A 25,193-nucleotide genomic window follows, 5' to 3' on the forward strand; every position below is an offset into this window, starting at 1 on the left:
GAGACTTCCATGGGAACACCATGACCCTTGGCTGCACTCTGCCGCTCCTCTGATACAGACTATATGCTTGGCTGTTTGATGTGTGCTAGATGGCGTGCAGCCACTTTCTTGTTTATGCTCTGCTGAGTTTAGTAGAGCAGAGTGACCTTAGGCAAGTCCAGTAAGACAAAATAAAGTCTGTAACCTCTTCCCTGTATTATTGTTTCTGTAACTATCCACAATCACTGTATGACCTTTCTCTGTATGAATAATGCTGATGTGTAAGACTCTGTATCTGCCTGCTTTTAGTATAAATATCAGAAGCTCAGAAATAAACTTGCTTGTGTCTTTGGCACAAGACCTCCCTACCCCACCCATCTCTCATCCCTTCTCTCAGGATTATCATTGAACATTACTCCGCGCTGAACACGGAGGCGACAAGAAGGAGAGAAAGGAAGAAAGAAAGAAAGAAAGAAAGAAAGAAAGAAAGAAAGAAAGAAAGGAAGAAAGAAAGAGGGCACCTGTAGCCACTACTGAAACTCACAAGGTAGAAACCACCAAGATTGTTTTCTCAAAAAAAAGTATTAGCATGCCTTCAGACAGTAGCACTACCAATTATTCAACAAATATTGATTGAGCATTTATTCCTGGCTTTCTTGCACCCCCAGCTCCCCCAAAGTGTTCTAGTGGGGTTAGCCGTGATTTCTCTTTTATTATGTCAATGCCACCAGATCTTCCTCATCATTTGATTCAAGACTATGAAGTCATTTTTCTTTGTCCATTTTTTAAATCTTCCTTATACAGATTTTGTCAATTTTTCTTGCTTCACATTTCTCCTAATAAGCACATCATTTATTCCAAGATTATATAGACATGATCCCCAAAGAACAGAACACATGAGGCTTTCCAGTGACCTAGCAGAAACTCAGATAGAAGAACAATGAAGACATGTAAACCAGAGTTGGTTAATCAGTCCAGGTACCAGCTCCTCCCTGGGTCCAGAGGGGAGGAGGACCCACCCAGTAGCAGGGATACTGCAAGAGGCTGCTGGATGAAAAGGCAGGGGAGAGGGAAGACCTTGACATCTCCACATGTTACAGAAACGATCCTCAAGGCACAGCACTAGACCCAGTTCTTGGTGAAAGAGAGTTTATTACACCTGTGTATAGAAGACTCCGAATCACCCCAGGAAGTTCTCCCCACACCTTTCAAAAGCACCCACTTTTATTCTAGTTTCATTGCAGCTCCCCCCAAAGGGGAGGAGGGAACAGATCAGATGGACTTATTTCATTATTACAAAGTAAGCAGGAAACAAAGGCAATATTTCATATAATTGCTGTTATGCCCAGAAGTTCAAGTCCCGATCTCATGCAAAAAAAGACCAGAATCACATGCAATAGCAAGAGCCTTTATTAGGAAGCTTAAGCTTAGGCCGCACACCCTTCCAAGCAAGGGGAGAGTCTGTGACCTCAATCACTTCTCATCCCACCTTTTTTTAGTTATCACAGGATGGGCACAGGTGGAAATTTCCACATGGAACAAGCACAATTGGCTTTGGCTCAACAGCTGATCTCAATATCCTGGGGCCCTCTCCAACCCCACAATTGCTATACATGTTTCTTATCTGTGGCCTTGGTGCAGTCTGAGATAGGGAGGCCTGGTGCCTAGTATATATCAGTCCCAGGCCAGCTGGATACCTCCCTAGTCCTCTTTATCTTCAAGCACCATTGTCTTGGGCCTACTAGTTTAGAAGGGAGGAGGTACAGTAGCTGCAGGCACTAACTGCTGTAAGGCCCATCAGGCACAGAGGAAATACAGACTTAGGCTCTATGCCCCTATATCACAGAGGAAATACCGATCTCTACCAGGCACATAGCTCAAAATACCTACAAAGGGTGAATCAGGAGAGTGTGCACTCTGTGTTCATCTATTTTTCCATTACACTCACATGGATTATGTTTTCCAGACCATAGACTGGTAATTGGGCATGTGAGTAGCTTGTGCTCAATCCCACACCTGCTGGGGAGACATACAGAAGGGGTCAGAGGACAAGCAGGACCCATGGATATCACTCAGTACAGGCAATGCTTGACTTTGGAAGAAGACTTCAGTTAGTAGCTGGAGTGCTGTGAAAATACCTGTCATGAGGAGATAAGAAATTGTATTCATGGATTGGAGAGTGGGGAGATAATATAATGGCTATGGTCAAAGACATTGGTGCCTGGGACTCTGAGGTCCTAGGTTCAATCCCTAGTACCACCATAATAAGCCAGAGCTGAGCAATGTATTGATTTGAATATATATATATATATATATATATATATATATATATATATATTCATGTTGTTGGAGGCCAGCTTAGGGAAACCGCCCCCCCCTTCCCCTGTACCCTGCAAGAGAAATAGCTAAAGAGAGGCCAGGCTAAATCTAAACAAGGGAATGTCATTGCCTTATGCAGGAATGCATTGTTTTTTGGGGAAAGGCAGATTTACTTGCTTCTCCAACATTAAAAAGGTTCATCACACATTATCTCAACAAAGAATTGAGAGAGCATGATTTTTCAGGAATTTTTAATTGAGAACATTCACATGTTAGAATATGAGAGAGAGAGAGAGAGAGAGACAGTTTATTATCTGGAGGGGGGGCAGTGAGAAGCTAACAGATCTAGCTTTTAACACCCAAGCCCCACCTCCACCTTTCCAAGCCAGACCTGTCACCACTAGCATTTTCTGGGTAGTGCCCTCCAGTGCCTCCTGTCCCTCAACAGTATGTTTATACAGGAAGGTGTGTGTAGGCTTGTCTTATGGGAAATAGATGAACATAGAGTACATACTCTCCTGATTTACCCTATGTGGATATTTTAATCTATGTGCTGGTGGAGAAGTTCCTTTCCTCTCTGATATGGAGACATAAAGCCCAAGTGTCCGGCTGGCTTCATGAGAGGAGACAGACGACCCGGGACTCTTGGTTGAGCTGTAGGCAGTATCTCTTTATTCATGCTGGACGCAGCACAATCTAAACCGAGCTAAACTAAACTAAAAACTAACATACGTGCCAAGTAGGGTGTAAACAGGATGTGACATAGAGAGGGTGGAGAGAAAAGTGACTGGTGAATATCAGGGTGTAACAAGGAGAGGGGGCGGAGCAGGCAAGAATTCTACCACTGAACCACCAATGCCCTGGAGGGAGGGTGGTGCTTGTTAACAGTGGTTATGTAAATAGAATGCAGTGGTTATGTAAATAGAATAGTGTTAAGCAGGGGGGATTAAATCAAATGAAACAGAAGAGGTTTTTAGAAGTAGAATTAGAAGCATACCAACACCCAAGACTGCATTTCCTTTGTGTTTGCTCTTCAGGCAATTAAAACAGTGGCTATAGTTGCTATCCCTCTTCCCCTCTACATTCCTAAGCTAATGGGCCTGAGACATCCATGCTAAAGTAAAAAATGACCAGGGAGTGATACAGTTGTCTCAAGACTGATACTTACCAGGCACTAGTCCTCCCATTTCTTTACCAAGGCCACAGATTAGGAAGATCTATAGCAATTACATGAAAGATTGCCTTTGTCTGTTTCTGCCCACTTTGTAATAGTGAAGTAAACCTGCTCCCTCCACCCCTTTGGGGAGGGGGACCTCAATAAAACTGTGGGCTTTTTTGGAGGTGCCAGGAGAACTTCCTGGAGAGATCTGGAGTCTCCTACACAGAGGTGTAATAAATTCCTCTCACCAAGAACTGGCTCAAGTCTTGTGCTTTGGGGATCATTTCTGTAACAGTCTCACTATATGTGTAACTGTAAGAGCCAACTGCTAATATTCCCTGCTTGTTATGCACCAATGAAATCACACTAAGTAATCTAGAGACCTGCCCTATAGGTATATTTCCCTTAAAGAACAAAGGCTGGGGGCTGGTGCTCTTCTTGGAGAGATGTGACACCAAGCCTGCCAGTATAAATAAAGCTTCTCCTTTTCCATATATTTGGTTCTCTGGTTTCATTTGCTGCTTTACAGGAAGCAGCCAGAAGGAACCAGAGGAAGCTTCAGGGGTGCCTGTACCTGACTGCAGAGGTCATAAAATGCAAATGGGGCACCTGAAAAGAAAGACTGAAACACATCCCCCTAGGGCCAGAAAATGGGAGTGGTGACAGGTGTGGCTTGGAAAGGTGGAGGCGGGGCTTGGGTGTTAAAAGGTAGACCTGTGGGCTTGGCTCTACCACTTGCTGTCCAGGTCATCAAGTCACAACTCTATTTTCCCCCCTCCCTCACTCCCTCTCTCCCCTCTCTCTGTCAGTCTTTCTTTTTGCTTTCGTTATTGCTGGGGCTCAGTGCCTACACTTTGAGTTCACTGCTCCTGGAGGCCATTTCCCCATTTTGTTGCTCTTGTTATTGTTATTGTTTCCATTGCTGTTGTTGTTGTTGGATAGGACAGAGAGAAATGGATGATAGAGAAGGGGAGAGAAAGACAGCCTGTGAAGCGACCCCCTGCAGGTGGTGAGCCAGGTGCCTGAACCAAGATCCTTATGCCAGTCAGTCATTGGGCTTCATGCCACATGTGCTTAACCCACTGCGCTACTGCCAGACACCCCTCCCTCTTTCTCCCTCATGTCCTAACATGTGGATATTCTGAGTTTTCCTGAATAAAATTTAAAATTCCTGAAAATCATACTCTATCCTCAATTCTTTGTTGAGATAATGTGTGATGAACTTTGTAAATGTTGGGGAAACAAGCATAGACCCTCTTTCCATCCAAACACCACACCCTCCCAAGAATAACCACCATAGTTCTCACAACATCTTAGAGAACAAATGTCTAAACCCCCTCCCCATCTCTTTCTCTTTATTTTTTTTTCCAGAGCACTGCTCATCTCTGATTTATGGTGTTGCAGGGGGTTGAACCTGGGACTTTGCAGCCCCAGGCATGAAGTCTCTTTGCATAATCATTTCCTCTTCCTGCCAACTGTCTAATTCTAAAGACCATCTCTTGTTCAACAAGCTATTAAAAAAAAACACAAAACTTTATTGGAGACAGCCAGAAATCAAGAGGGAAGGGGGTGATAGAGAAAGAAAGAGAGGGACACCTGCAGCACTGCTTCACCACTTGCAAAGCTTTCCCACTACAGGTGAGGACCAGGGGTTCGAACCTGGGTCCTTGCTCATTGTAACATATGCAGTAAACCTGGTGCATCCACACCCAGCCCCCTTGTTCAGAAGACTCTTAAGAAGTTTTAAGTACAAACAGGTGCTGCTTCCCCCCACACCCACTCTCCCTCCCCCTTCAGCTCCCAAAACCTAACTAGAGGTCCACGGAAAAGAGAGGTGAAACGCACAGTTCCCTCTCCTCCCTCCTCAAGGCTGGCCCTCCTGAAGGTTGCAATAGCCTTGAGCTTGGGGAACACTTACAGCTACATCCCTGCTCTAGATTGAACCATCTCCTCTCTAATTTCTCCCTTGAAGTGCTCATCTCCAGTAAGTAGGGATGCTCAGAAGTAAGGCATTTCAAGGGATCATTAAGGTAAACTGGGGTCTTGTTCACAGACCCCAATCCAATAAACTAGTCCACTTTACAAAAATAGCTTAGGGTACAGGCTCACAAGACCAGCTACCTGCGAGCCAAAGAGGAAGGTCACAGATAAATCAACTTACTGATAAACAAAAGACACCTTGACCTTGGGCTTCAAGACACTAGAACTGTGAGAAAATAAATTATGCCTGTTGTTTAAGTTATCCCATCTGTTTTACTAAGCACTTAGCTGTTGTTTTCGACAGGTTATGTTGTTTTCGCCGGGCTGGCTTCACGGGCGGGTAACAGACGACCAGGGACTCATGGCTGGGTTGTAGGCAGTATCTCTTTATTCATGCAGGATGCAGCACAATCTAAGACGAGCTAAGCTAAACTCAAGGTACAGTACTCTAAAACTCACAATGCTGTCTTTATATATACTTCCCAAGTAGGGTGGAAACAGGATGTGACATAGAGAGGGTGGAGAGAAAAGTGACTGGTGAAAATCAGGGTGTGATAAAGAGGGGGCAGAGCAGGCGAGAATCCTATCACTGAACCACAAATGCCCTGGAGGGAGGGTGGAACTTGTTAACAGTGGTTATGTAAATAGAATGAAGTGGTTATGTAAATAGAATAGTGTTAAGCAGGGGGGATTTAAACCAAATGAAACAGAAGGGGTCTCATGCATACCAACACGTAGCTTAACAAATCTCCTGGTCTTTACAAACTAAGATACCTTGCTTCCTCAAGTGACAAATCAAAGGGGGTGGGGGGGGATACCACTAATCTCAGATTACCACAATGTGGGGGTGCACCAAGTGCTGTGAGGTTGGGACTTGGAGCCAGATATGAGTCCCAGTGGCAGGCTTCCAAGTCCCTGCTCAACTGGTTTCTCCATCTTTGTGTTTCCCTCCCACTGGTGTATAGATAATATTCTTCCTCAATCTACCTCCGATCCAGTTTCCTTACACACAGCCCCATTCAGCTGCCCAGTCCCACTTACCCAGCATGCTCTGAACAAAACCCTTGTGCCTCTGTGCCAAGCTCTGTGCTTAGCACCTGAAACTGGTGCTTCTTATCCTTAGCAGATGCCCCAGTCTCCTGCAGGGAGTGTCCCAGAGCAGCAACCTAGGCCCTACTTCAAATTCTTCTGTAGATCTGAAGTTGCAGGTACTGCCCTGTAGCTGTCCCCAGGGCCCAAGCACCCTCCCCTGCACCAAAGAAAGCAGCTCCCTCCTGCCTTGCTTGACTCCTTGCCCTGGGGCCTCTGCTCAGCCTGGTCCTGGGACTCCCAACTGCCAAGTCTGACTCTGTGGTCACAGCCCTGACCTCACAGGGCACCAACTCTGGGATAAAGTTTGAGAGGCTGTGCAGCTTTTTAAAGGGAAAGACTTACTGGAATTTGAGCCAGAACTAACTTTAACCTAATGCAAAGGATCATGGGGGAGCTTGATAAACACACAGATGCCAGCACCAACCCAGATACAGACCGCCCCTTTCCAGAAGCACAGCTGTGGTTGCCTCTTCGAAGTACTGGTGAAGAAAAGGAATCCCAGGGAGGGACAGTGACTTGCTTTTGGGTACACAGAGGTTGTAGAGTCCTAGCTGGGATCCAGGTTCCCTGTGGTGCAGCTCCTGCCTCCCAAACCCTCATTTCCTCCTTGCATGCTCCCTTTGGATTTTATTTCCCTCTCTTCCCTCTGCTCTTTTTCTCACCTCCCCCACCCCCCACTTTGGAGTCACCCCAGCTTGCATTTCTAGCTGATGCTGAAACAGAGTCCCGGGGGACTGGAGAACTTGCAAAATAGAGAGACTTGGGGAATGGAGCAAGGAAATGAGAGACCTATTGATTTCTGGTGGAGCCGGGAGGAGAGAAGAGCAAACCACTCAGCCAGGTCCAGGAAGTTGGAGGCGGGGTTTCTCCCTGGACCTGCAGCCAACAGTGGAACTGAAGCCCTACAAACCTGCAGAAACAGTCCCTGGTCCCAAGGTGCCGACCTGTCACCTCTCTCTGCAAGTCACGTGCTTGGGACCCAGAGGGGCTATTTGGAAGGTAGGTTGGTTAGTTTGTGCAAACTTGTTAACCTGCACAATTTTTTTTTCCCCTTCTTTTTTGCAGAGAAGCCCAACACCTGCAGAGTTGAGGTGTGGCCCGACGTGGCCCCGCCCTCTCCTCACCTGCTCAGGTGGAGCTAGGACTCTGCAGCTCTGCGAGTGAGACTGACAGGCCTCCCTGCCCTGGGCCTTTGGGATCCAGCTGGGGAAAGTGAGACAGGGCCAGGGGCTGGGTGCCTGGCGTCTGGATCCACAGCCGGCCTCAGAGACGACCTACCCTCCATGTCTCCCGGAGAAAAACTGGACCCGCTTCCTGACACCTTCATCCTGCAGCCGCCCACCTTCCACCCGGTGAGCAGCCCCTCTGAGCTGGATACCCCTAGGTTTCAGGGCTCCTCTTGCCCAGCGGGGCCCAGACCCAGGCAGGGGTGGAGAGCAAGGGCCCCACTCTCACCTCCACTGCCCAGTAGGGAGTGAATGACTAGTGGACTCACAGTCCTTGCATTTTTTTTTCTTTTTCTTTTATTTTACTTTTTGCCTCTAGTATTATCACTGGGGCTCGGTGCCTGCACTATGAAACCACTCTTCCTGTGGGCAGATGTATTTATTTATTATTATTATTATTATTTTGGATAGGGCAGAGAGAAATTAAGAGGGGAGGGGAAGATAGGGAGAGAGAAAAATAGTCACCTGTAGGTGGGGAGCCAGGGGCTTGAACCAAGATCCTTGCTCTTCTTACTATGTGCCCTTACCTAGTGCACCACTGCCTGGCCCCCCTGTGTTTTCCCTTATGATTATGTTTTAACGCAGCACCAAGAATGAACCAGGACCTTGTATAGGAGCAATATTCCTGAATTAGCTGCCTCTGTGGGATACCTTTTCTTTTTCTTTTCTTTCTTTCTTTTTTTTTTTTTAATCTTTATTCATCTGATAGAGAGAGCTCATATTCTTTATTCATCTGATAGAAACAACTAATATCAGGAGAGAAGGAGAGATAAAGAGGAAGAGAGACAGAGAGACACCTACCTGCATCCCTGCTTCACCATCACTCCTGAAGCTTCGATGGGGACTGGAGGCCCAAACCCTGGTCCTTGAACATTGTGACATGTGTGCTCAACCTGGTGAGCCACCATTGGGCCCTACTTTTCATTCTTTGTCTAAGAAGGTGCTATGGGGGGGTTGCCACTAACCAGGGTCATTCTTCAGTTCCCTCCCGTAGGGTTCTAGACTGACTTGGACATGGAAGAATCACAGAAGAACCAGTTGTGTTTTAGGAAGATGAGCATTTATTAGAAGAAAGTAAAGACAGAAAAGAAGAAAGTACAAGTTATGCAGGCATGGAGACCCTGGAGGCAAGGGGAGAGAGAGAGAGAGAGAGAGAGAGAGAGAGAGAGAGAGAGGTCCCAGAGCTTCCTGGAGAGAGGAAGGAATCCCAGGGCTTCCCAGCTTTACTGCCCCTGCAGAGTAAGGGCTGGGCCATCAGGGGATGTGCTTCACCCTGGTCTTCAGTTGCCTCATCTGCATTTTATGGCCTTTGCAGTCAGGCTGGGAGGGAGTGCTGGTCCCAGTATGCTTCTGGCCCTGCCTTTGGTTGCTTCTCCTGGCTTCCTGCAGGGTGCTGGGGAATGAGCTTTGCCTAAGCTGCCCTCCAACAGTGCTAGTGGAAGGAAAAGCCACAACTTTTTGTTGACCAATTATGGAATTTCCCCAAGTGCTGTCCATGGTGCTCCCACGTGACTCTAGCACCTAGGGTCTAACACACAGCAAGATGTGTGCTCTGCTGGGTGAACTATCTCCCAGCCCCAGTTCTTGCCTTTTTTTTTTTTTAATATTTTTTAAAATTTATTTATTTATTTTCCCATTTGTTGCCCTTTTTATTTTTTATTGTTGTTGTTATTATTGTTGTTATTGATGCCATTGTTGTTAGGACAGAGAGAAATGGAGAGAGGAGGGGAAGACAGAGAGGAGGAGAGAAAGATAGACACCTGCAGACCTGCTTCACCCCTTGTGAAGCGAATCTCCTGCAGGTGGGGAGCCAAGGACTCGAACCGGGATCCTTAGGCCAGTCCTTGCACTTCACGCCACATGCGCTTAACCTGCTATGCTACACCTAACTCCCTCTTGCCTTTTATTATAATGATTTTACTTAAAGTGCTGTTGGTGGGGCTGGGTGGTGGCACACTTGGTTGAGTGCATATGTTACCATGTGCAAGACCCCCTGGTCCCCATCTGCAGAGGAGGAAGCCGCCTTGAGTGGTGAAGCAAGTACTTCAGATGTTTCTCTGTTTCTCTTCCTCTCTATTTCCCCATCCCCTTTCAGTTTCTTCTTAAATTGCTCTTATTATCTTTATTTACTGGACAGAGGCAGCCAGAAATCGAGAGGGAAAGGACTGGTAGAGAAGGAGAGAGACACCTTCAATACAGCTTCACCATTTGCAAAACTTTCCCCTTGCAGGTAGAGATTGGGGGCTCGAGCCCAGGTCCTTGTGTATTGTAACATGTGTGCTCAGCCAGGAGTGCCCCTACCTGGCCCCTCCCCTCTCAATTTGTCAGTTCTATCAAATATAATAAAAATAAAAGAAAAATAAAGCAAAAAATACTTTAAAAGTTCTGTTGGCATAGCTCTGGCTATGGTGGTGTTGTGCATTGAACCTGAGACCTCAGGCATGAACATCTTTTTGTATAACCACTATGCTTTATCTCCCCAACCTTCCTTTGTGGCTTTCATCAGAACACTTCACAGTCCTGACTGAAGAAGTTGCTGGGGACTAGTCCTGAGACCTCAGAACCTCAACTATGAGAATATTTTTCATCACCACTATGCAATATCCCTGGAATTGAAATTACTTTTTTTCTTTAAAAAAATTTTCCCCAGAGCATTGCTCAGCTCTATCTTGAGGTGATGCTGAGGATTGAACTTGGGACCTCAGAGCCTCAGGCATGAAAATCATTTGCATAACCATTATACTGTTTCTCCAGCGCAGTTCTTGCATTGTAAAAATACTAGAGCCTGGAGACAGAGATGAGCCCCTACTGCAAGATGATAGCTGTTAAGGATTTGGGGGGCTGTGGCCCGAGTCCTTGGGGCTGGGGGTCAGGGGGGGGGCAGGAGGGCATCCATTACCAGGAGAGCGGTCTCCAGCCCTGAAGGTGCTCAGATTAGAACCTCCAGATCAGGCAAGGGGGTAAGGGTTCTCCTGTTCAGTACCCATCCAGGTTTTTTGAAGCCTGGCCATGCTCTACAAAAGGTCCGTCTTCCCACTGATGTGCACTACGGAGGATACTTGGCTTTTCTTGGTCCTTTTTTCCCAAGAGAGCTGCTTCAGCTTTAATTAGCTGTAAGCTTAATTAGCTGGAGTCTGGGAGGTGGGACTGAGGCTGTGAACTGGCTAAGCTGTGGGTGAAACACTCCCCAGGCCTCTTTTACCTCCCCAGGTCCCTGTGTGGTGGGGGTGTTAAGTTGCTACTGACAGAACCCTATCACAAGCTGAGGCTGACACAGGAAATTGATGAAGTTGAAGTATTTATTCACACAAGCACATAAAATAGCCACCATTACAAGCTCACATAAAGACACACAGGGGGTCTCAACTGACAGGTAGACACACGGGGGGGGGGGGTCTCAGCTGAGAGGTCTGCAAGCCAGAATGTAGCCACTGTCCTTTGGGGACCTCTAGCTCTCTACATTACGGGTTTTTATAGCACTCTGGGGTTGGGGTGGTCACTCTTATCTATGGAGGCAGAGGGCAGAGGGGCATTCTTGTGTAAGCCAAAGATACATTTTACACCCTTATCTGAGGTATACATTTTGAACTCTATCTTATGGCACCAATCTATATCTAAGCAAAGCATGTATTACAGAAGCAGATATAGCGGGCTAATTTCAAACTTTCACACAAACCTATATTTCGCAATGCCACTTCAGTGCACTAGGCTAGATTATAAGGGAGCAGCCAGCCGGCCTAGGCAGTTCCTGAGAGGCTAGCTTTTTGCCTGTCATTAAAAGCTAATAAGCTTTTTTAAACTGGGAACTTCTGAAATGGAAGAGTTAATGTAACTCACTCTCTCACATTCTCTCACAGGGGAAGCAGGTGTCCAAGTACTCACTGCTCCTGATTGTCCAGACTGCAAGGTCCCACCCCAGAGCACAGAGCACAGTGCTGCCGGCTGTCAGCTCCTTCTAGCTGCTTCAGGCTTGTGTGTTTTTACCACCCCAGTTTATCACTGGGGCTGGGTGCCTGAATGAAGACTCCAACTTACCCAGTGGCTCTCTATTTCTCTTCTTCTTGAGAGTGAGAGACAGAGAGAGCTAGAAATAGATAAAGGGAAGGGGGACACATGCAGCACCACTCCAATGCTTGTGAAGCTTCCTTTATCCAGTGGAGACCCAGGGCTCGAACCTGAGCCCTCAAGTTTGGTAATATGTGCACTCTACCAGGTATGCTACTGTTCAGTTCTACTTTGCCTTTTCTTCCTCCCTCCCTTCCTTCCTTCCTTCCTTCCTTCCTTCCTTCCTTCCTTCCTTCCTTCCTTCCTTTCAGATTTATCACTGGATTGTGGTGGTGCACTTGGTTTAGTGCATTACCCTATCCAGGGTTCAAGCCCCTGGCCACCACCTTCAGTCTTCATGAATGGTGAAGTGGTGCTACAGATATCCCTCTCTCTCTTTTCATTTTTTTTTTTCCAGGGCCCTGTTCAGCTGTGGTTTATGGTGGTGCAGGGGGGTTGGATCTAGGACTTTGGAGCCTCGGGCATGGGAATCTCTTTGCATAACCATTATGCTATCTCCCCACCCCTGCAGATATCTCTATATCTTCTGCTTCCATTTCAGTTTTTATCTCTACTTAACAAATAAAACATTAAAATTTTATTGGGCTTGGGAGACAATATGATGGTTATACAAAAGACTTCCTGCCTGAGGCTCTGAGTTCCTAGGTTCCATCTCTGATAGCATCATAAGCCAGAGAGCTGAGCAGTGCTCTGCTACATAATATGTATTTATTATATTTATTGAGACAGGGAGAGAGAGCCAAATATTTCAGTCCTGCATGAGTAGCACTGGAGATTGAACCCCTTACACATGCAGGAATACACTCACCACCCCACCACCTCCCCAGCCACTGGCCACAGTGCTCTGGCTTCCTGAAGGCTGTAAGAAATTGGAAAAAACACATAAATAAAAGCCAGTCTCCAGATACGGCCCAGTGAGCACCTACTGATGACTTAGGCTCGTTCTGCAAATAGCTCTTCCAGGTGGACAACAGATCTAGCAATTTATTTTACTTATTTATTTATTTTTGCCTCCAGGGTTATCACTGAGGTCTGGTGCCTGCACCATGAATCCACTGCTCCTGGAGGCTATTTTTCCCTTTTTGTTGCCCTTGTTTATTGTTGCTTTTATCATTATTGCTGTTAATAGTGTTGCTATTGTTGTTGGATAGGACAGAGAGAAATGGAGAAACGAGGGGAAGATGGAGAGGGGGAGAGAAAGATAGACACCTGCAGACCTGCTTCATAGCCTGTGAAGGACCCCTTGCAGGTGGGGAGCCTGGGTCCTTAGGCTGGTCCTTGTGCTTCATGCCATGTGCACTTAACCCACTGTGCCACTGCCCACAGTTTATTTTTTTAAAACTGAAATGCTATTTGGCTCTGGTTTATGCTGGTGCAGAGGCCTAAATCTGGGTCTTTGGAGCCTCATGCATACAAGTCTTTTGCATTGACCTTCATGTTGTCTCCCTTGCCCCAGGCTAGGCAGTTTTAAAGGGTCATGACCTCCCAGAATAAACAGCCAATACCACCTCACCACCCCACCCCCCCACCTCTCCCTATGGGAGTCAGCCAAATTCTCACTAGCCATGGCAATCAACTCTTCTGGGCAGGAGTTAGGTAGGCACTGAAGTGGCCTATGCTTGGAGGAGGCACCAGAGATGTTAGTAGCCTCCAAAGTTGAGCTGGAAATTATGGGGCAAAGGAAAAGTAAAGAGACACCCCAAAATAGTGAGCTATAAAAGTGTGGATGTTGGTGAGAATGGTGTTTATGTACACTCTTATCAATTTGTAGTCATATAAATCACTATTTAATTAATATGATATTTTTTTTTTTAAATGTGCATGTGTTTGGGGAATACCAGGCAGCTCCTGCGAGCAAAGCAGAGCCTAGAAGGCAAGACTGGGAGATTGCTAGGTGTCTGTCTAGGCATCCACACCAGGTCCCCAAGTGTCTGTCCTTCTGGCCCTTGTATCCAGTAAATCAACAGTCACTTCCAAAATTCAGGGTGACATACAATGAACAGAAGGCTCACTGGGGGCCTTGTCTTATTTCCCCAGGCTTGGGGAAGGGGCTTGAGCTGATGCCATAGGAGAATTGGATTTGGCTTCCCCCTTGCAATGTGGCTTGGGCATACGAAAGTCCAGGTGGAATGGAAAATTTCAGACAACACTAATTTATCTATATAAGAGTAATTTCTTTCGGGAGGATAGGAGAAGTGAGTCTTTTTCTCCTCCTTTTGTCTTCTTCCCTCTTAAATCCACTTGACATAGAAGTCCTAGAATTATTTATTTATTTATTTATTTATTTATTTATTTATTTATTTTTAAGATAGACCATAGTATTGAAGCTTTCTTCAGTGTGGTGGGGACCAAGCTCAAACCTGTGTCTTATGCTTGCCAAATCAGCGCACTATGCAAGTGAGCTGTTTGACCCCTGATGGCCCTTCCTCCAACTGTGCATGGGTGAGTTTCTCCCTTTGTACAGGTGGTTCCTTATGTCACCACAATTTTTGGTGGTCTGCGGGCAGGCAAGATGGTGATGCTGCAGGGAGTGGTCCCTCTGAAAGCCCACAGGTGAGTTTGGCGTGCATGTGTGTGTGTGTGTGTGTGGGGGGGGGTTCTCCTTGGGGTGCTGGGGCCAAAGAATTCAAGCTGGGGGTTCCTCTGCACCTTGGGGGTCTCTGACAAGAGGTGCCCTTGGAGGGCCTCCCTCATAGGTTCCAGGTGGACTTCCAGTGTGGCTGCAGCCTGGACCCCCGACCGGATATCGCTTTCCACTTCAATCCCCGCTTCCACACCACCAAGCCCCATGTCATCTGCAATACCCTGCAGGGTGGGCACTGGCAGAAGGAAGTGCGGTGGCCCCACCTGGCCCTGCAGAGAGGAGCCAGCTTCCACCTCCTCTTTCTCTTTGGAAATGAGGAAGTGAAGGTGAGCAGACAGGGTGGGTGCTGTGCACCTGCAACATGTCCCTCCACCCTTCTTCCTGGGGTCTGGTATCCAAAGGACCAAGACACTGACGAGCACTTTCCAAGCTTCTCTGGGCTAGATGGAATGGGGCATAAGGAGGGAACAAAGTTCTAGATGCCAGGCCCTACAGGAGGAACTATAGCAGGGGAGCAAGTGGGAATGGGACAAAGAGCATAGAGTTCTCCTCTAAGATCAACTGGCAGGATTCTAGACTGACATATACATGGAAGAATCACAAGAGAAACAGCCATGTTTTAGGGGGACTAGCATTTATTAAAGCAAAACAGATATAGAAAAGAAAAGAAAATACACACTTTAGAGGAATATAAACCAGAGAGAAAGAGAGAGAGAGAGAGAGAGAGACAGAGACAGAGAGAGAGAGAGAGAGAGAGAGAGAGAGAGAGAGAGAAATGCCTCCTTATGCCCCATTCCATCTAGCGCAGAGCAGCTTGGAAAGGGCTTGGCAGTGTCTTGGTCCTTTGGATATCAGACCCCAGGAAGGAGGGTGGAGGGACATGTGTTGCAGGTGCACAGCACCCACCCCGTCTGGGTTTCCCCATCTTCTAACTAATAGTCGGTTCTGGAGATGCATGGGCCCTGGGGGGATTAATTCAGCCATAGTCTCCAAGTGTACATCTGCATTTTATGGCTTTAGCAGGCAGGAGGAAAGGGAGATGCAGGCATCTTGGTGTCTGGTCCCTCTTGCGGGCTACCTACAGAGTATAGACTGAGTGGCTACAAATGTCTGTGCTTCTGCCAGAGGAGTCTTTCCCTACGCAGCCCCCTTGATAGCACCACTGCCATAATCCTAGTATTGAGGGAGCCTGGACCTAGCTCCAGGAGGAAGCTTTAAGGCCAGTCCCCCAAGTCTGGTCTGCTAACAAAACTGACAAAGGTCGAGGGAGACTCCATTGATTAGGAAAGCAAACTTGATTTGAAGGAAAAGACATGGATTGTGTGTAGACACAGATTTGATTCAGTGAAAAGCAGGTAGGTCACTGAGAATGTGGCCCTATGCCAAATTCTTTCCACGTATGTATCCCTAGCCCTGATCCTACCTGGAATGAATCTTTCACTGATCCATTTCAATTACCTGACTTTTTTTGGCCAGTGGGCTCAGTGCCTGCATGGCAAATCCACTTCTCCTGGTGACCATTTTCTCTTTGTCTTTATTTGATAGGACAGAGAGAAATTGAGAGTGAAGAGAGGGAAAGAGGGAGAGAGAGAGAGAGAAGAGAGGGAGAGGGAGAAGGAGAGGGAGAAGAGAGAAGAGAGGGAGACATCTGCAGCACTGCCTCAGGACAGAGAGAAATTGAGAGTGAAGAGAGGGAAGGAGGGAGAGAGAGAGAGAGGGAGAGGGAGAGGGAGAAGAGATTCAAGTCTTGAATCTATCCCAGTGGACTCTTTGGCATCATGGAATGTTCACGTGACTGAAACCAGAGTACCAGGGACCCCATACCATAAAATTTCCCAAATACTAGCAAACACTTAGTACCCCCCAGACGTGGCCATGTCTGCTCACTGAATTCTCATAACAACCCTCTGAGGTGGTGTTTTTATTCTCCCTCTCTAGTTTACAGCTAAGGGGAAAGGAGGAGACAGAGAGAACCTGGCTTCTGGTGTGACCTCCTGCCAGAGAGTTGAGGGTTTCTTCAGACTTTTCCCAGGGAGAGGGGAGCTGGTGGGGAGCCAGCAGTGGAGGAAGGGCTGTGAGGTAGGTGCTCACAGGTCTCCCAAGCCTCAGTCTCCTCAGCGTGATGGGATGCGGGCAGACCTGCTGATGAGGGCCGGTGTTGGTCAGGGCAGAGGGGACTGCTGAGAGGTGGTTTGGTTTCAAGGGCAGCTCTACAACCCTGGGAAGGGCACCGCCTAAGGCTGTTTCTGAGCCTTGCACATTAAATTTGCTTTCCTCGGGTGATGGTACACCCAGTTAAGCTCAAATTACCATACACAAGGAGCTGGGTGGGTTCGAGTCCTTGCCCCCCCCCTGCAGGGGAGGGGGAGAGCTTCACAAGTGGTAAAGCAGTGCTGCATGTGCTTATCTCTCTCTCCTTCTCTGTGTCTCTGTCTGTCTGTCTGTCTGTCTCTCTCTATATATCTTTTTCTCTCTCTCTAACTTCCCCTCCTCTCTCAGTTTCTCTTCATTCTATGAAATAAATGAAGAACAAATAAACAAAAAGTGTGTCTGCCTCATGGAGTTGGTGTGAGGATAAATTCCAGGGGAAACTGCTGACTGAGGGGGCCCAGGAAGACGGCCAGAGCACAAAAAGTCCTGCCTTTGATCCCCAGCATAGCATATGTCAAAGTAATGCTCTGGTTCTCTCTTTCATTAATGAATCTTTTCCAAAGAGGGCTGGCCAATGTGTGGCAGGTGGTTATGAAATTGGGAACTCCAGTGACCACTGAGCCAATCTAAATGTGCCTCTACAGGTGAGCGTGAACGGGCAACACTTCCTCCGCTACCGCTACCGCCTCCCGCTATCTCGTGTGGACACCCTGGGCATATTTGGTGACATCTTGGTGAAGGCCGCGGGGTTCCTGAATGTCAATGTAAGTTCTTCTGGGATTGAGGCCTGGGAGGCAGACTCTCACTTCCCTGATGTCTGGGCAGGCCCAGGCCCCTTTCCAGTTCCTGACCCCTATTACACTAGTTATAGTCAAGGTAGAGAGTTCTCATCCAGACACAGGCTCTGAGTATGGAGATGGGGAGTGGTGACCCCAGAAAGGTGGTCGGGTCTGAAAACCCCTTGCAAGGCCTGTGGGAGGAATAAAAGGTCGCTAAGGTCAAAACCTGGTCTCTGCATCCACTTCTTGAATAAGTAACTCTTGAGGTTCTCCAGTCCTGAACCCCATTTGTTGCTTTTTTTTTTTTTCTTCTTCCCAACAGCCATTTGTGGAAGGCGGCAATGAATATCCAGCTGGACATGTGAGTTGGCCCCTGTGGTCCTGGCACTGACTGAGTGGGCTGTGCCTCTTCCCTGGTATGACTTGCCCCTGTTGGGCTGTGGCTCCCAGCTGCCCCTCCCTTGCTGTGCAGGTGGCCATGGATGAGCCTGGCTTCTCTGGTCCCTGGAGAAAACCCCACTCCCCCCCGATTTGCCTCTCACCCTGACTCTAGCATCAGTGGGGGAAGATAGAGGAGTGGTGGGAGGCTTCCTGGGCCCTGTGTTTCTCAGTGGAAGACCCCTCTTAGCTGGAGCTCAAACTTTCTAAAGCAACCCTAGAAAAGGGCTGGAACAGGCCTCTGGGATAGAGGGGTGAGGGCTTCCAGAGCTGGTGTTCTCTGAGCTCATGAAACCCCCTCTAGGGTTGGGGGAGATAGCATAATGATTATGCAGATACTCTCATGCCTGAGGCTTTGAAGTCCCAGGTTCAGTCCCCTGCACCACCATAAGCCAGAGCTGAACAGTACGCTGGTAAAAAAATTAAATAAATAATTAATTAAAAGTAAAAGTCCCAACACGGGCTCCCATACTTTACCTGCATTATTTCTGAGACAGGAAAAACCCAGATACCTCTAGGTTCTCATAATATCAGCATCATTACCATAATATCATTATCATGGGTGTTTTACCATATCAAGTGACTGTCTTCTCTGTGACAGCCCTTCCTGCTGGAGAGCCACAGGCTGGTGAGTGACCCTCCCTCCCTGCCCTTCACCTGCTGCTTCAAGGGTTGGGGGCAGGGAGCTGGTGAGAGATGCCTCTGCAGTCTCCAGTGATTCTGCAACCTCAGGCTGCAACTTTGCTGGGCCTTTATCTCCATGCAGTTTCCGCACTTTTAGTGGGCAGTTTGGCTCTATGCCCGACTCTAGGGTGGAAGGCAGGCTGGTCTTTGCCCTCAGGTGCTTGCAGGCTGGTGGAGAGACTGACCACTGAGCAGGCTGTTACTGTTTGGGGTGCAGGAATGGGGGCAAAAAAGGAGCTTCCGGCACAGAGAAGGCACAGAGCAGAGCCTGGAGAGCCCAAGAGAGGAGTAAGGAGACAGACGCTGCGCTAGGTGTTAAATAAATGAGCAGAGCTGAATCTCCTGCCTGCGGGCCAAGAGACAGAGCCAGGCCTGCTCCAGGGCTCCCAGCCTAGAGGGATAGGGGTAGTGGCCCTTCCTGAGCCCCTCTCGGAGCTGCCAGAGATTCAGTCTTCCGTGTTCCCTCAGCAGGTGCCCTGCTCCCGTCCCCTTCCTCGGGGCCTGTGGCCTGGGCAGGTCATCATAGTGCGGGGGCTGGTCTTGCAAGAGCCCAAGGAGTAAGTATCCAACAGGAGGGAAGAGAAGGGTATCTGTGTGCCGGACACATGCTACTGAAGCCTCATCTCCCTGAAACTTATTTAGTCCCCACCACATGACAGGGAACCAGGAAGCAGAGAGGCCACACCTGTCACCACCCTCAGTTCCCATGCAGCCTTCATTTTCTTCCACACTGGTACAGGCAACATGAGTGCAAGGGGCTTTCCAGACTTGGCTCTCTCTCGTGCCTAACCTAACTACACTGACACCTACAAATCCGCCAGCCTCTCTTGGCTGGTCCCAGGTGTGACCCAGAAAGACTGTGGCCTCCTATGGTGACATAGTGCTCGGTTTAGGGAGGCCTAGAGATGGAGAGAAACCTCAGTCTATAGGAGCACAGGACTTTCATATACCTGAGGCACCAGAGACCAAAGGTTCAATCCCCAGGACCACCTTATGCCAAAGTTGGGCAGTGCGCACCCCCCCCATCTCTACTTCTGATTCTGTCTCTCCTCTGATGATAAATACGTATTTTAAAAAATAAACAGAGAAAAAGAGAGAGACAGAGAGACAGACAGGAAGAAAGAAAGACAGAAAGAAAGAAAGAAAGAAGAAAAAGAAAGAAAGAAAGAAAGAAAGAAAGAAAGAAAGAAAGCAAGCAAGCTCTAGGCGGGGAGGGTTATTATTTTCAAGTGATGCTGCCTCACTCCCCTCACAGAGGGCACTCCTGCTCCTTTTCCACTCCCAGTCTTCCTCTTTCCTTCCTGTGTTTTCCCCTTCTTTTCTTTCTTTCCCTTCTCCTCTTCCTTCTCCTCTCCATCCTATGTGCACTGAATTTTATGACTTCTCTGGCTGCCAGCTTAGCTTTGGCTTCTACTGAGGCTACTTCTCACCTGTGCAGCTTCAAGGCCTCACCACTTTCCCTCTTGGTGCCTCAGTTTCCTCAATCATCAGGAGTAATAATAGCACCAGCTTCGGGAGTGGTGTGAATGCTTAGAGTGTGCTGGGTGTCTCTTAATGTGGTATCAGAATCCTCCTGGTGGAGGGGCAGGGGTGTCCTATGTGGCCCCCACTCTATCTGCCTTTTGCTCTGGTTCCATTTGGTTCTTTGTCGACCTCACTAGACCCGCGTCCTGTATGTTGTATGTCAGACTTGTGAATTTGTGGACGGGTGTGAAGAACAGCCTCAGACAGAAGTTCTGCAAAACACCTGAGATGATACCCAGCACAGAGTTAGATGGACAAACAGCTACTATTAGCATCATCACTGCCCCATTTTGGAGAGGGGAAACTGAGGCTCAGGCAAGGTGATGGACTTACTCATCAACCTCAGCTCTGGATCCTCCTGTAGGTGGCAGTGTGGGGTTCTGTCTCAGGTGTGCCTAGGACTCTACCAGGTGTTTCCACCATGCCTTCTACCTCCACCTCGATTCCCCATCACCCCTCCCTTCAGCTCCAGCTATAGGTATTGGTGCACCCTCCCTTCAGGCTGGTTTCTGGGGGTGAAGTCTGCCAAACCTTCTAGCCACCTTTTCTCTACACCCCCCTCCCCCGCATTCAGAGCCCAACAGACACAGCTCAGAGGACTTGGGGTGTCTGGAGCTCGGGAGGGGGTACTCACAACCCTGCCCTGCTCCCCTCCTACAGTTTCACACTGAGCCTGATGGACGAAGCAGCCCATGTTCCCCTGACACTCAGGGCCTCCTTTGCAGACAGAACTCTGGCCTGGGTGTCGCCCTGGGGGCGCAAGAAGCTGATCCTGGCCCCCTTCATCTTCTACCCCCAGCGATTCTTTGAGGTGTGTTAGGGCTGAGTGACTGGTAACTTTGAGGTGTGTGAGGGCTGAGTGACCAGTAATTTAGGCTAGAGCATGGTGCTGCATCCCTATCCAGGACACTGGGGGAGCAGCGTGAATTGATTTGAGAGCACTGATGTTATTTAAATTGCCCTTGGTATCTAGTGTGCAGCCAAGGTTACGAACCTCTCCTCCAGGGAAAGCAACTCCATTACACATGGTGAAGTTGGTGCCTGGGCTGGGGGAGATCCCAGTGGGGCCCCCAGACCTGGCTCTGTTTTTCTGTCTTCTGGGGAGATGGGGGTCCCTGGATGGGACATCAGGTAGGTATGGGAGAATCCAGAAGCCCTAGTGTCCTTGTGCCCTCTCCCGCAGGTACTGCTCCTGTGCCAGGAGGGAGAACTGAAGCTAGCGCTTAATGGACAGGGCCTGGGGGCCACCAGCCTGGGCCAGCAGACTCTGGAGCAGCTGCGGGAACTCCGTGTCAGTGGCAGCATCCAACTCTACTGTGTCCATTTCTGAAGACGGGTCTGGGGGGCCTGGATGAGGAAGAGGAGGCCCAGTCTCGGCTCCACCCCACCCCCAGCACGGCCTCACTCTCCTTCCCTCTTCGATCTTTGCACCTGCCACTACCTTATCTGGCCACAGGACCTTTGGACCCCACCACAAGGGAGGTACAAGAATAAGAGGACTCCTTGTCTATTCCTCCCTCCACCAGGAGCCTGGGGTTTGGTTCCAACACCTTCAGGATCTGAACTTGAAGGAAGCAGGCTGTGTAACCTAACAAGAACAAGAACAAAAACAACAACAAAATGCAGTGGCTTAAAGAATGTAGATGCCTATTTCATTCTCCTCTGGCAGTTATGATGAGAACAATCTGCGCCCAGTGGTCAAATCAGTTCCATAAATATAAGCTTGTGCTTCCAGACCCAACACAAAGGCTACGGCCATTGTAACGTTCAGTCACTGAGAAGCAAAGCGAGAATGTGGACAAGGCCTACCTAGGTTTAGAATTTGGGGAGCTTGGGGGTTCACAGACAGAAATGACTTGGTTTACTAGCAAAGCTCAGTCACATGGTCATGCTACCTGCAGAGAGGTTGGAGACAGTCTCTGGAGGGGAGGTCATGTGCACGGACACGTCCATTACTGTGTGTGTGTGTGTGTGTGTGTGTGTGTGAGAGAGAGAGAGAGAGAGAGAGGGAGGGAGAGAAGAGATGGTGGATTGCTGCACCCTGTGAGTAGTGCTGTGAATATGCTCATTGCAGGAAGGAGGACACAGAGTGACTGAGATAAGGGAAAAGAAAGAACACTGCAAATAAAAATAAAGGTTCAAGAAGAAATAATGATTTGGAATTATTAGTACATGCTTTTATATATCACAGCTAGATAGAATATATATGGTGTAGCCACAGATCCTTATGTTATAGGTTACGGAGTGATTTATATCATATGTATTGTTTTATCTTTACATTAAGTGGGAATAAGTAGAAAAATAAAACCTAATATATCAACCAACCCAGTAGATGAGATGGAGTTTTATTTTGCTAAGAAACACACCCACTTTTATGCTGCTTATAAAATTACTTCTAAAGAAAGATGACAGCAGCTGGGGAGGTAGATCAGTGGCTTTGCAAACCTGAAGCTCTGAGTTTGTTTCCAAGCACTGCATATGAGCAGAGAGGACTCTATTTTCTCTTTCATCAAATAAATAAGTATATGTCTTTTTAAAAATTTTTACTTATAAAATGGAAATATTGACAAGATCATAGGGTATGAGGGGTATAATTCTACACAATTCCCAATACCAGGACTCTGTCCCATCCCTGTGGGATTATGTGAAAGCATGGTAGAGCTTAGAGGAACTCTCCCATCCTTGAGATGGAGGTCTGGAAAGACACCCCACTTGTCAGTCTCTCCCTTCCAGGGATGGAGCTAAGAGGGAAAGCTTCCATGACTCAGTTTCCTCTTGTTGGTCTCTTAAGCTTCAGAAAGGCCTGCAATCTCTCAGTTAACTCATTCCCCTTCTGCAGACCAAATGGCTGCCTGCTTGTAAGTTCACTTAGAGTTCACTATGTTCACTATAAGTTCACCACGTTCACTATAAGTTCACCACCTTTTGATCACACATGTGAGCATACTCCATCACAGCATTACCAGTAACCTAACAGTGAAAACCCACACACCTTATTTCTTTGTCCTTTGATATCTATGATTTACATAAAGCTCTGACCTTCTCTGCTTCATCTCACTCTGCTGGTTTAGCCACTATTTCTTAATACCTTTAGATAATTAACATGACTTGCATCATGGAAACTAATTGCTTTGACCTTTTGGTATCTCATCAATTCTTGTCATTCCTACCCCTCCGAACCATAGGGGTATCTGACCTTTGAAACCCTGTGATTAATGACATATGTGAAAAATGTTCTTTGTTCTACTTGCTATATAAGTTGTCCCTTCTCAGAATAAAGTTGGAAGTTCATACCTGAATTTTTCTAGGCTGTTCTTCTGCATTTTGAGGCCCCTTGATGGGAAAGCCAGCAGCTACATTGGGTTGTGAGGCTACCCATGTGAGTGCCAGCACATCCCCTTCCTTGGTAGCTTTTCTATTATTTTTTTAATATTTATTTATTTAATCCCTTTTATTGCCCTTTTTATTGTTTTAGTTATTGTTGTTGTCATTGTTGGATAGACAGAGAGAAATGGAGAGAGGAGGGAAAGACAGAGATGGGGAGAGACAGACACCTGCAGACCTACTTCAATGCCTTTGAAGCGACTCCCCTGCAGGTGGGGAGCCGGGAGCTTGAATCGGGATCCTTACATGTTGGTCCTTGGGCTTTGCGCCATTATGTGCTTAACCCGCTGTGCTACCACCCAACTCCCAGCTTTTCTATTCTTTCCTCTGGGATTTTGGACCCAGAATTTTTTTTTTAAATCAAAGGAAGATGACAGGACAAGAGAAGCTGTTTTCAAACAACAATGAAAAGTCATGTTACACCTGTAGGAATGCCGTACACCAAAAAGGACAGGAAAAACAAATGTTGTAGGAGGTTAGTTGGTGGTGCACAGGGCTAAGCACAAGGACCTGTTCAAGGATCCTGGTTGGAGCCCCTAGCTCTCCAGTTGCAGGGGATGGGGGGGTCACTCCACAAGTAATGAATCAGGTATACATGTGTGTATTTTTCTCTTTCTCTCCCCCCATTTCTATCTTCCCCTCTTCTCTCTGTCTTAAAAAAAAAAGTCCTCCCAGAATATTGGATTCTTAGTACAGGCATGGAGCCCCACCAATAACCTTGGAGGCAACAACGAAAAACTAATGTTGGAATATTTCTGCATTACTGGTAGGGATGTAAATTGGTCCAACCCTTGTGGGAAACAGTCTGGAAATTTATCAAAACTCTAGAAAAGGATGTACCCTGTGACCCAACAATTTCTCTCCTGGGAACTTACCCAAAGGAAACAAAAACACCTATCAGAAGAGATAGATGTGTACTTATATATTAACTAATTGAAAGGAAGATTATAAAGAGAGCTGTTTTCTTTAAAATTTATCCAAATTATAGTGATATATGTGTGTGTGTGTGTGTGTGTGTGTGTGTATTATCTTTCCCCACAAATTGGTCTATTCACCAAGGCAGGGACCAGATACGACTATTCACCACAGTCCAATGGTTTTCCTATAGACATACTAGACATTCAATATATGACTAAAAAATTTCAATAATAGTTATTCTACATACTACACAGTTCAGACACTCCAGGTTACTTTCATGAAACCCTCACAGAAGTCCCAGGAAGATGTCTTTGCTACTTCTGTATTTTTAAAACAAAATTTTATTATCTCTTATTTATTTTTTGGATAGAAACAGACAGAAATCGGGAGGGAAAGGGGAGATAAAGGAGAAAGATTGAGTCACCTGTAGCACTGCTTCACCACTTGCAAAGTTTCCTCCCTGCAATTGGGAACCAGAGGCTCGAACGCAAGTCCTTATGCATTGTAATGTGTGTGCTCAACCAGGTGCACCACCATTCCAGCCCCATTACCTCTGTCTTACAAATGTATCATTGCTATCTCTATGTTACAAAACGGTGGGTGGCTATTTGCTGAATGAATTACAGGTGAAAGAGGAGACAGACAACTATTAGTGGAGAGGGAGGGGTGTAACTATCTCAAGGTTTGAGCAGAGGGATGAATGCAGACAGCAGAATTTATATGACCCCAGTAGGAGTTTAGGAAAATGAGCATACTAATGACTTCAGCCTGAGGTGGGGACACACAAAGGAATGTGCAAAAGACCAGACTTGGAACTGCTCTCCCTCTTGGGCTGTGGCTTCTTCTGGTCAGAAGTGGAGACTGTTCCAGGTGCCATGGCTACTTCTGTGAACTGAACATGTGTGACTCTG

General features: G+C 47.3%; 2 protein-coding genes across 4 annotated transcripts in view; both read left to right on the forward strand.

Moving 5' to 3' along the window:
* LOC103116472 (organic anion transporter 7-like) overlaps positions 1–25,193 on the forward strand; it is a 272,851-nt gene that overhangs the window by 178,425 nt on the left and 69,233 nt on the right. The gene's annotated exons all lie outside the window — the stretch shown is intronic.
* Positions 6,929–23,279, forward strand: LGALS12 (galectin 12). Of its 3 annotated transcripts, none has more exons than XM_007526369.3 (10): positions 6,929–6,991; positions 7,595–7,881; positions 14,285–14,373; positions 14,517–14,730; positions 17,200–17,319; positions 17,657–17,695; positions 18,374–18,400; positions 18,925–19,013; positions 20,641–20,791; positions 21,164–23,279. In XM_007526369.3, exons 2-10 carry the CDS (start codon positions 7,813–7,815, stop codon positions 21,308–21,310), a joined length of 945 nt encoding a protein of 314 aa, XP_007526431.1. In that variant the 5' UTR covers positions 6,929–6,991; positions 7,595–7,812; the 3' UTR covers positions 21,311–23,279. The 3 variants fall into 3 exon arrangements, with proteins under 3 accessions (XP_007526431.1, XP_060032336.1, XP_060032337.1); XM_060176353.1 differs by having other exon boundaries at positions 18,928–19,013; XM_060176354.1 differs by lacking the exon at positions 17,200–17,319.

The sequence above is a fragment of the Erinaceus europaeus genome, chromosome 17, assembly GCF_950295315.1.
Source record: "Erinaceus europaeus chromosome 17, mEriEur2.1, whole genome shotgun sequence".
Lineage (NCBI taxonomy): Eukaryota > Metazoa > Chordata > Mammalia > Eulipotyphla > Erinaceidae > Erinaceus > Erinaceus europaeus.

Bases quoted from the DNA above. Each gene is read 5' to 3' on its own strand.
- LGALS12 (XM_007526369.3), top strand. From the start codon at position 7,813: ATGTCTCCCGGAGAAAAACTGGACCCGCTTCCTGACACCTTCATCCTG. The intron at 17,696-18,373 runs GTGAGTTGGCCC...TCTCTGTGACAG, and splicing joins ATGAATATCCAGCTGGACAT to CCCTTCCTGCTGGAGAGCCA. The intron at 19,014-20,640 runs GTAAGTATCCAA...CCCCTCCTACAG, and splicing joins GTCTTGCAAGAGCCCAAGGA to TTTCACACTGAGCCTGATGG.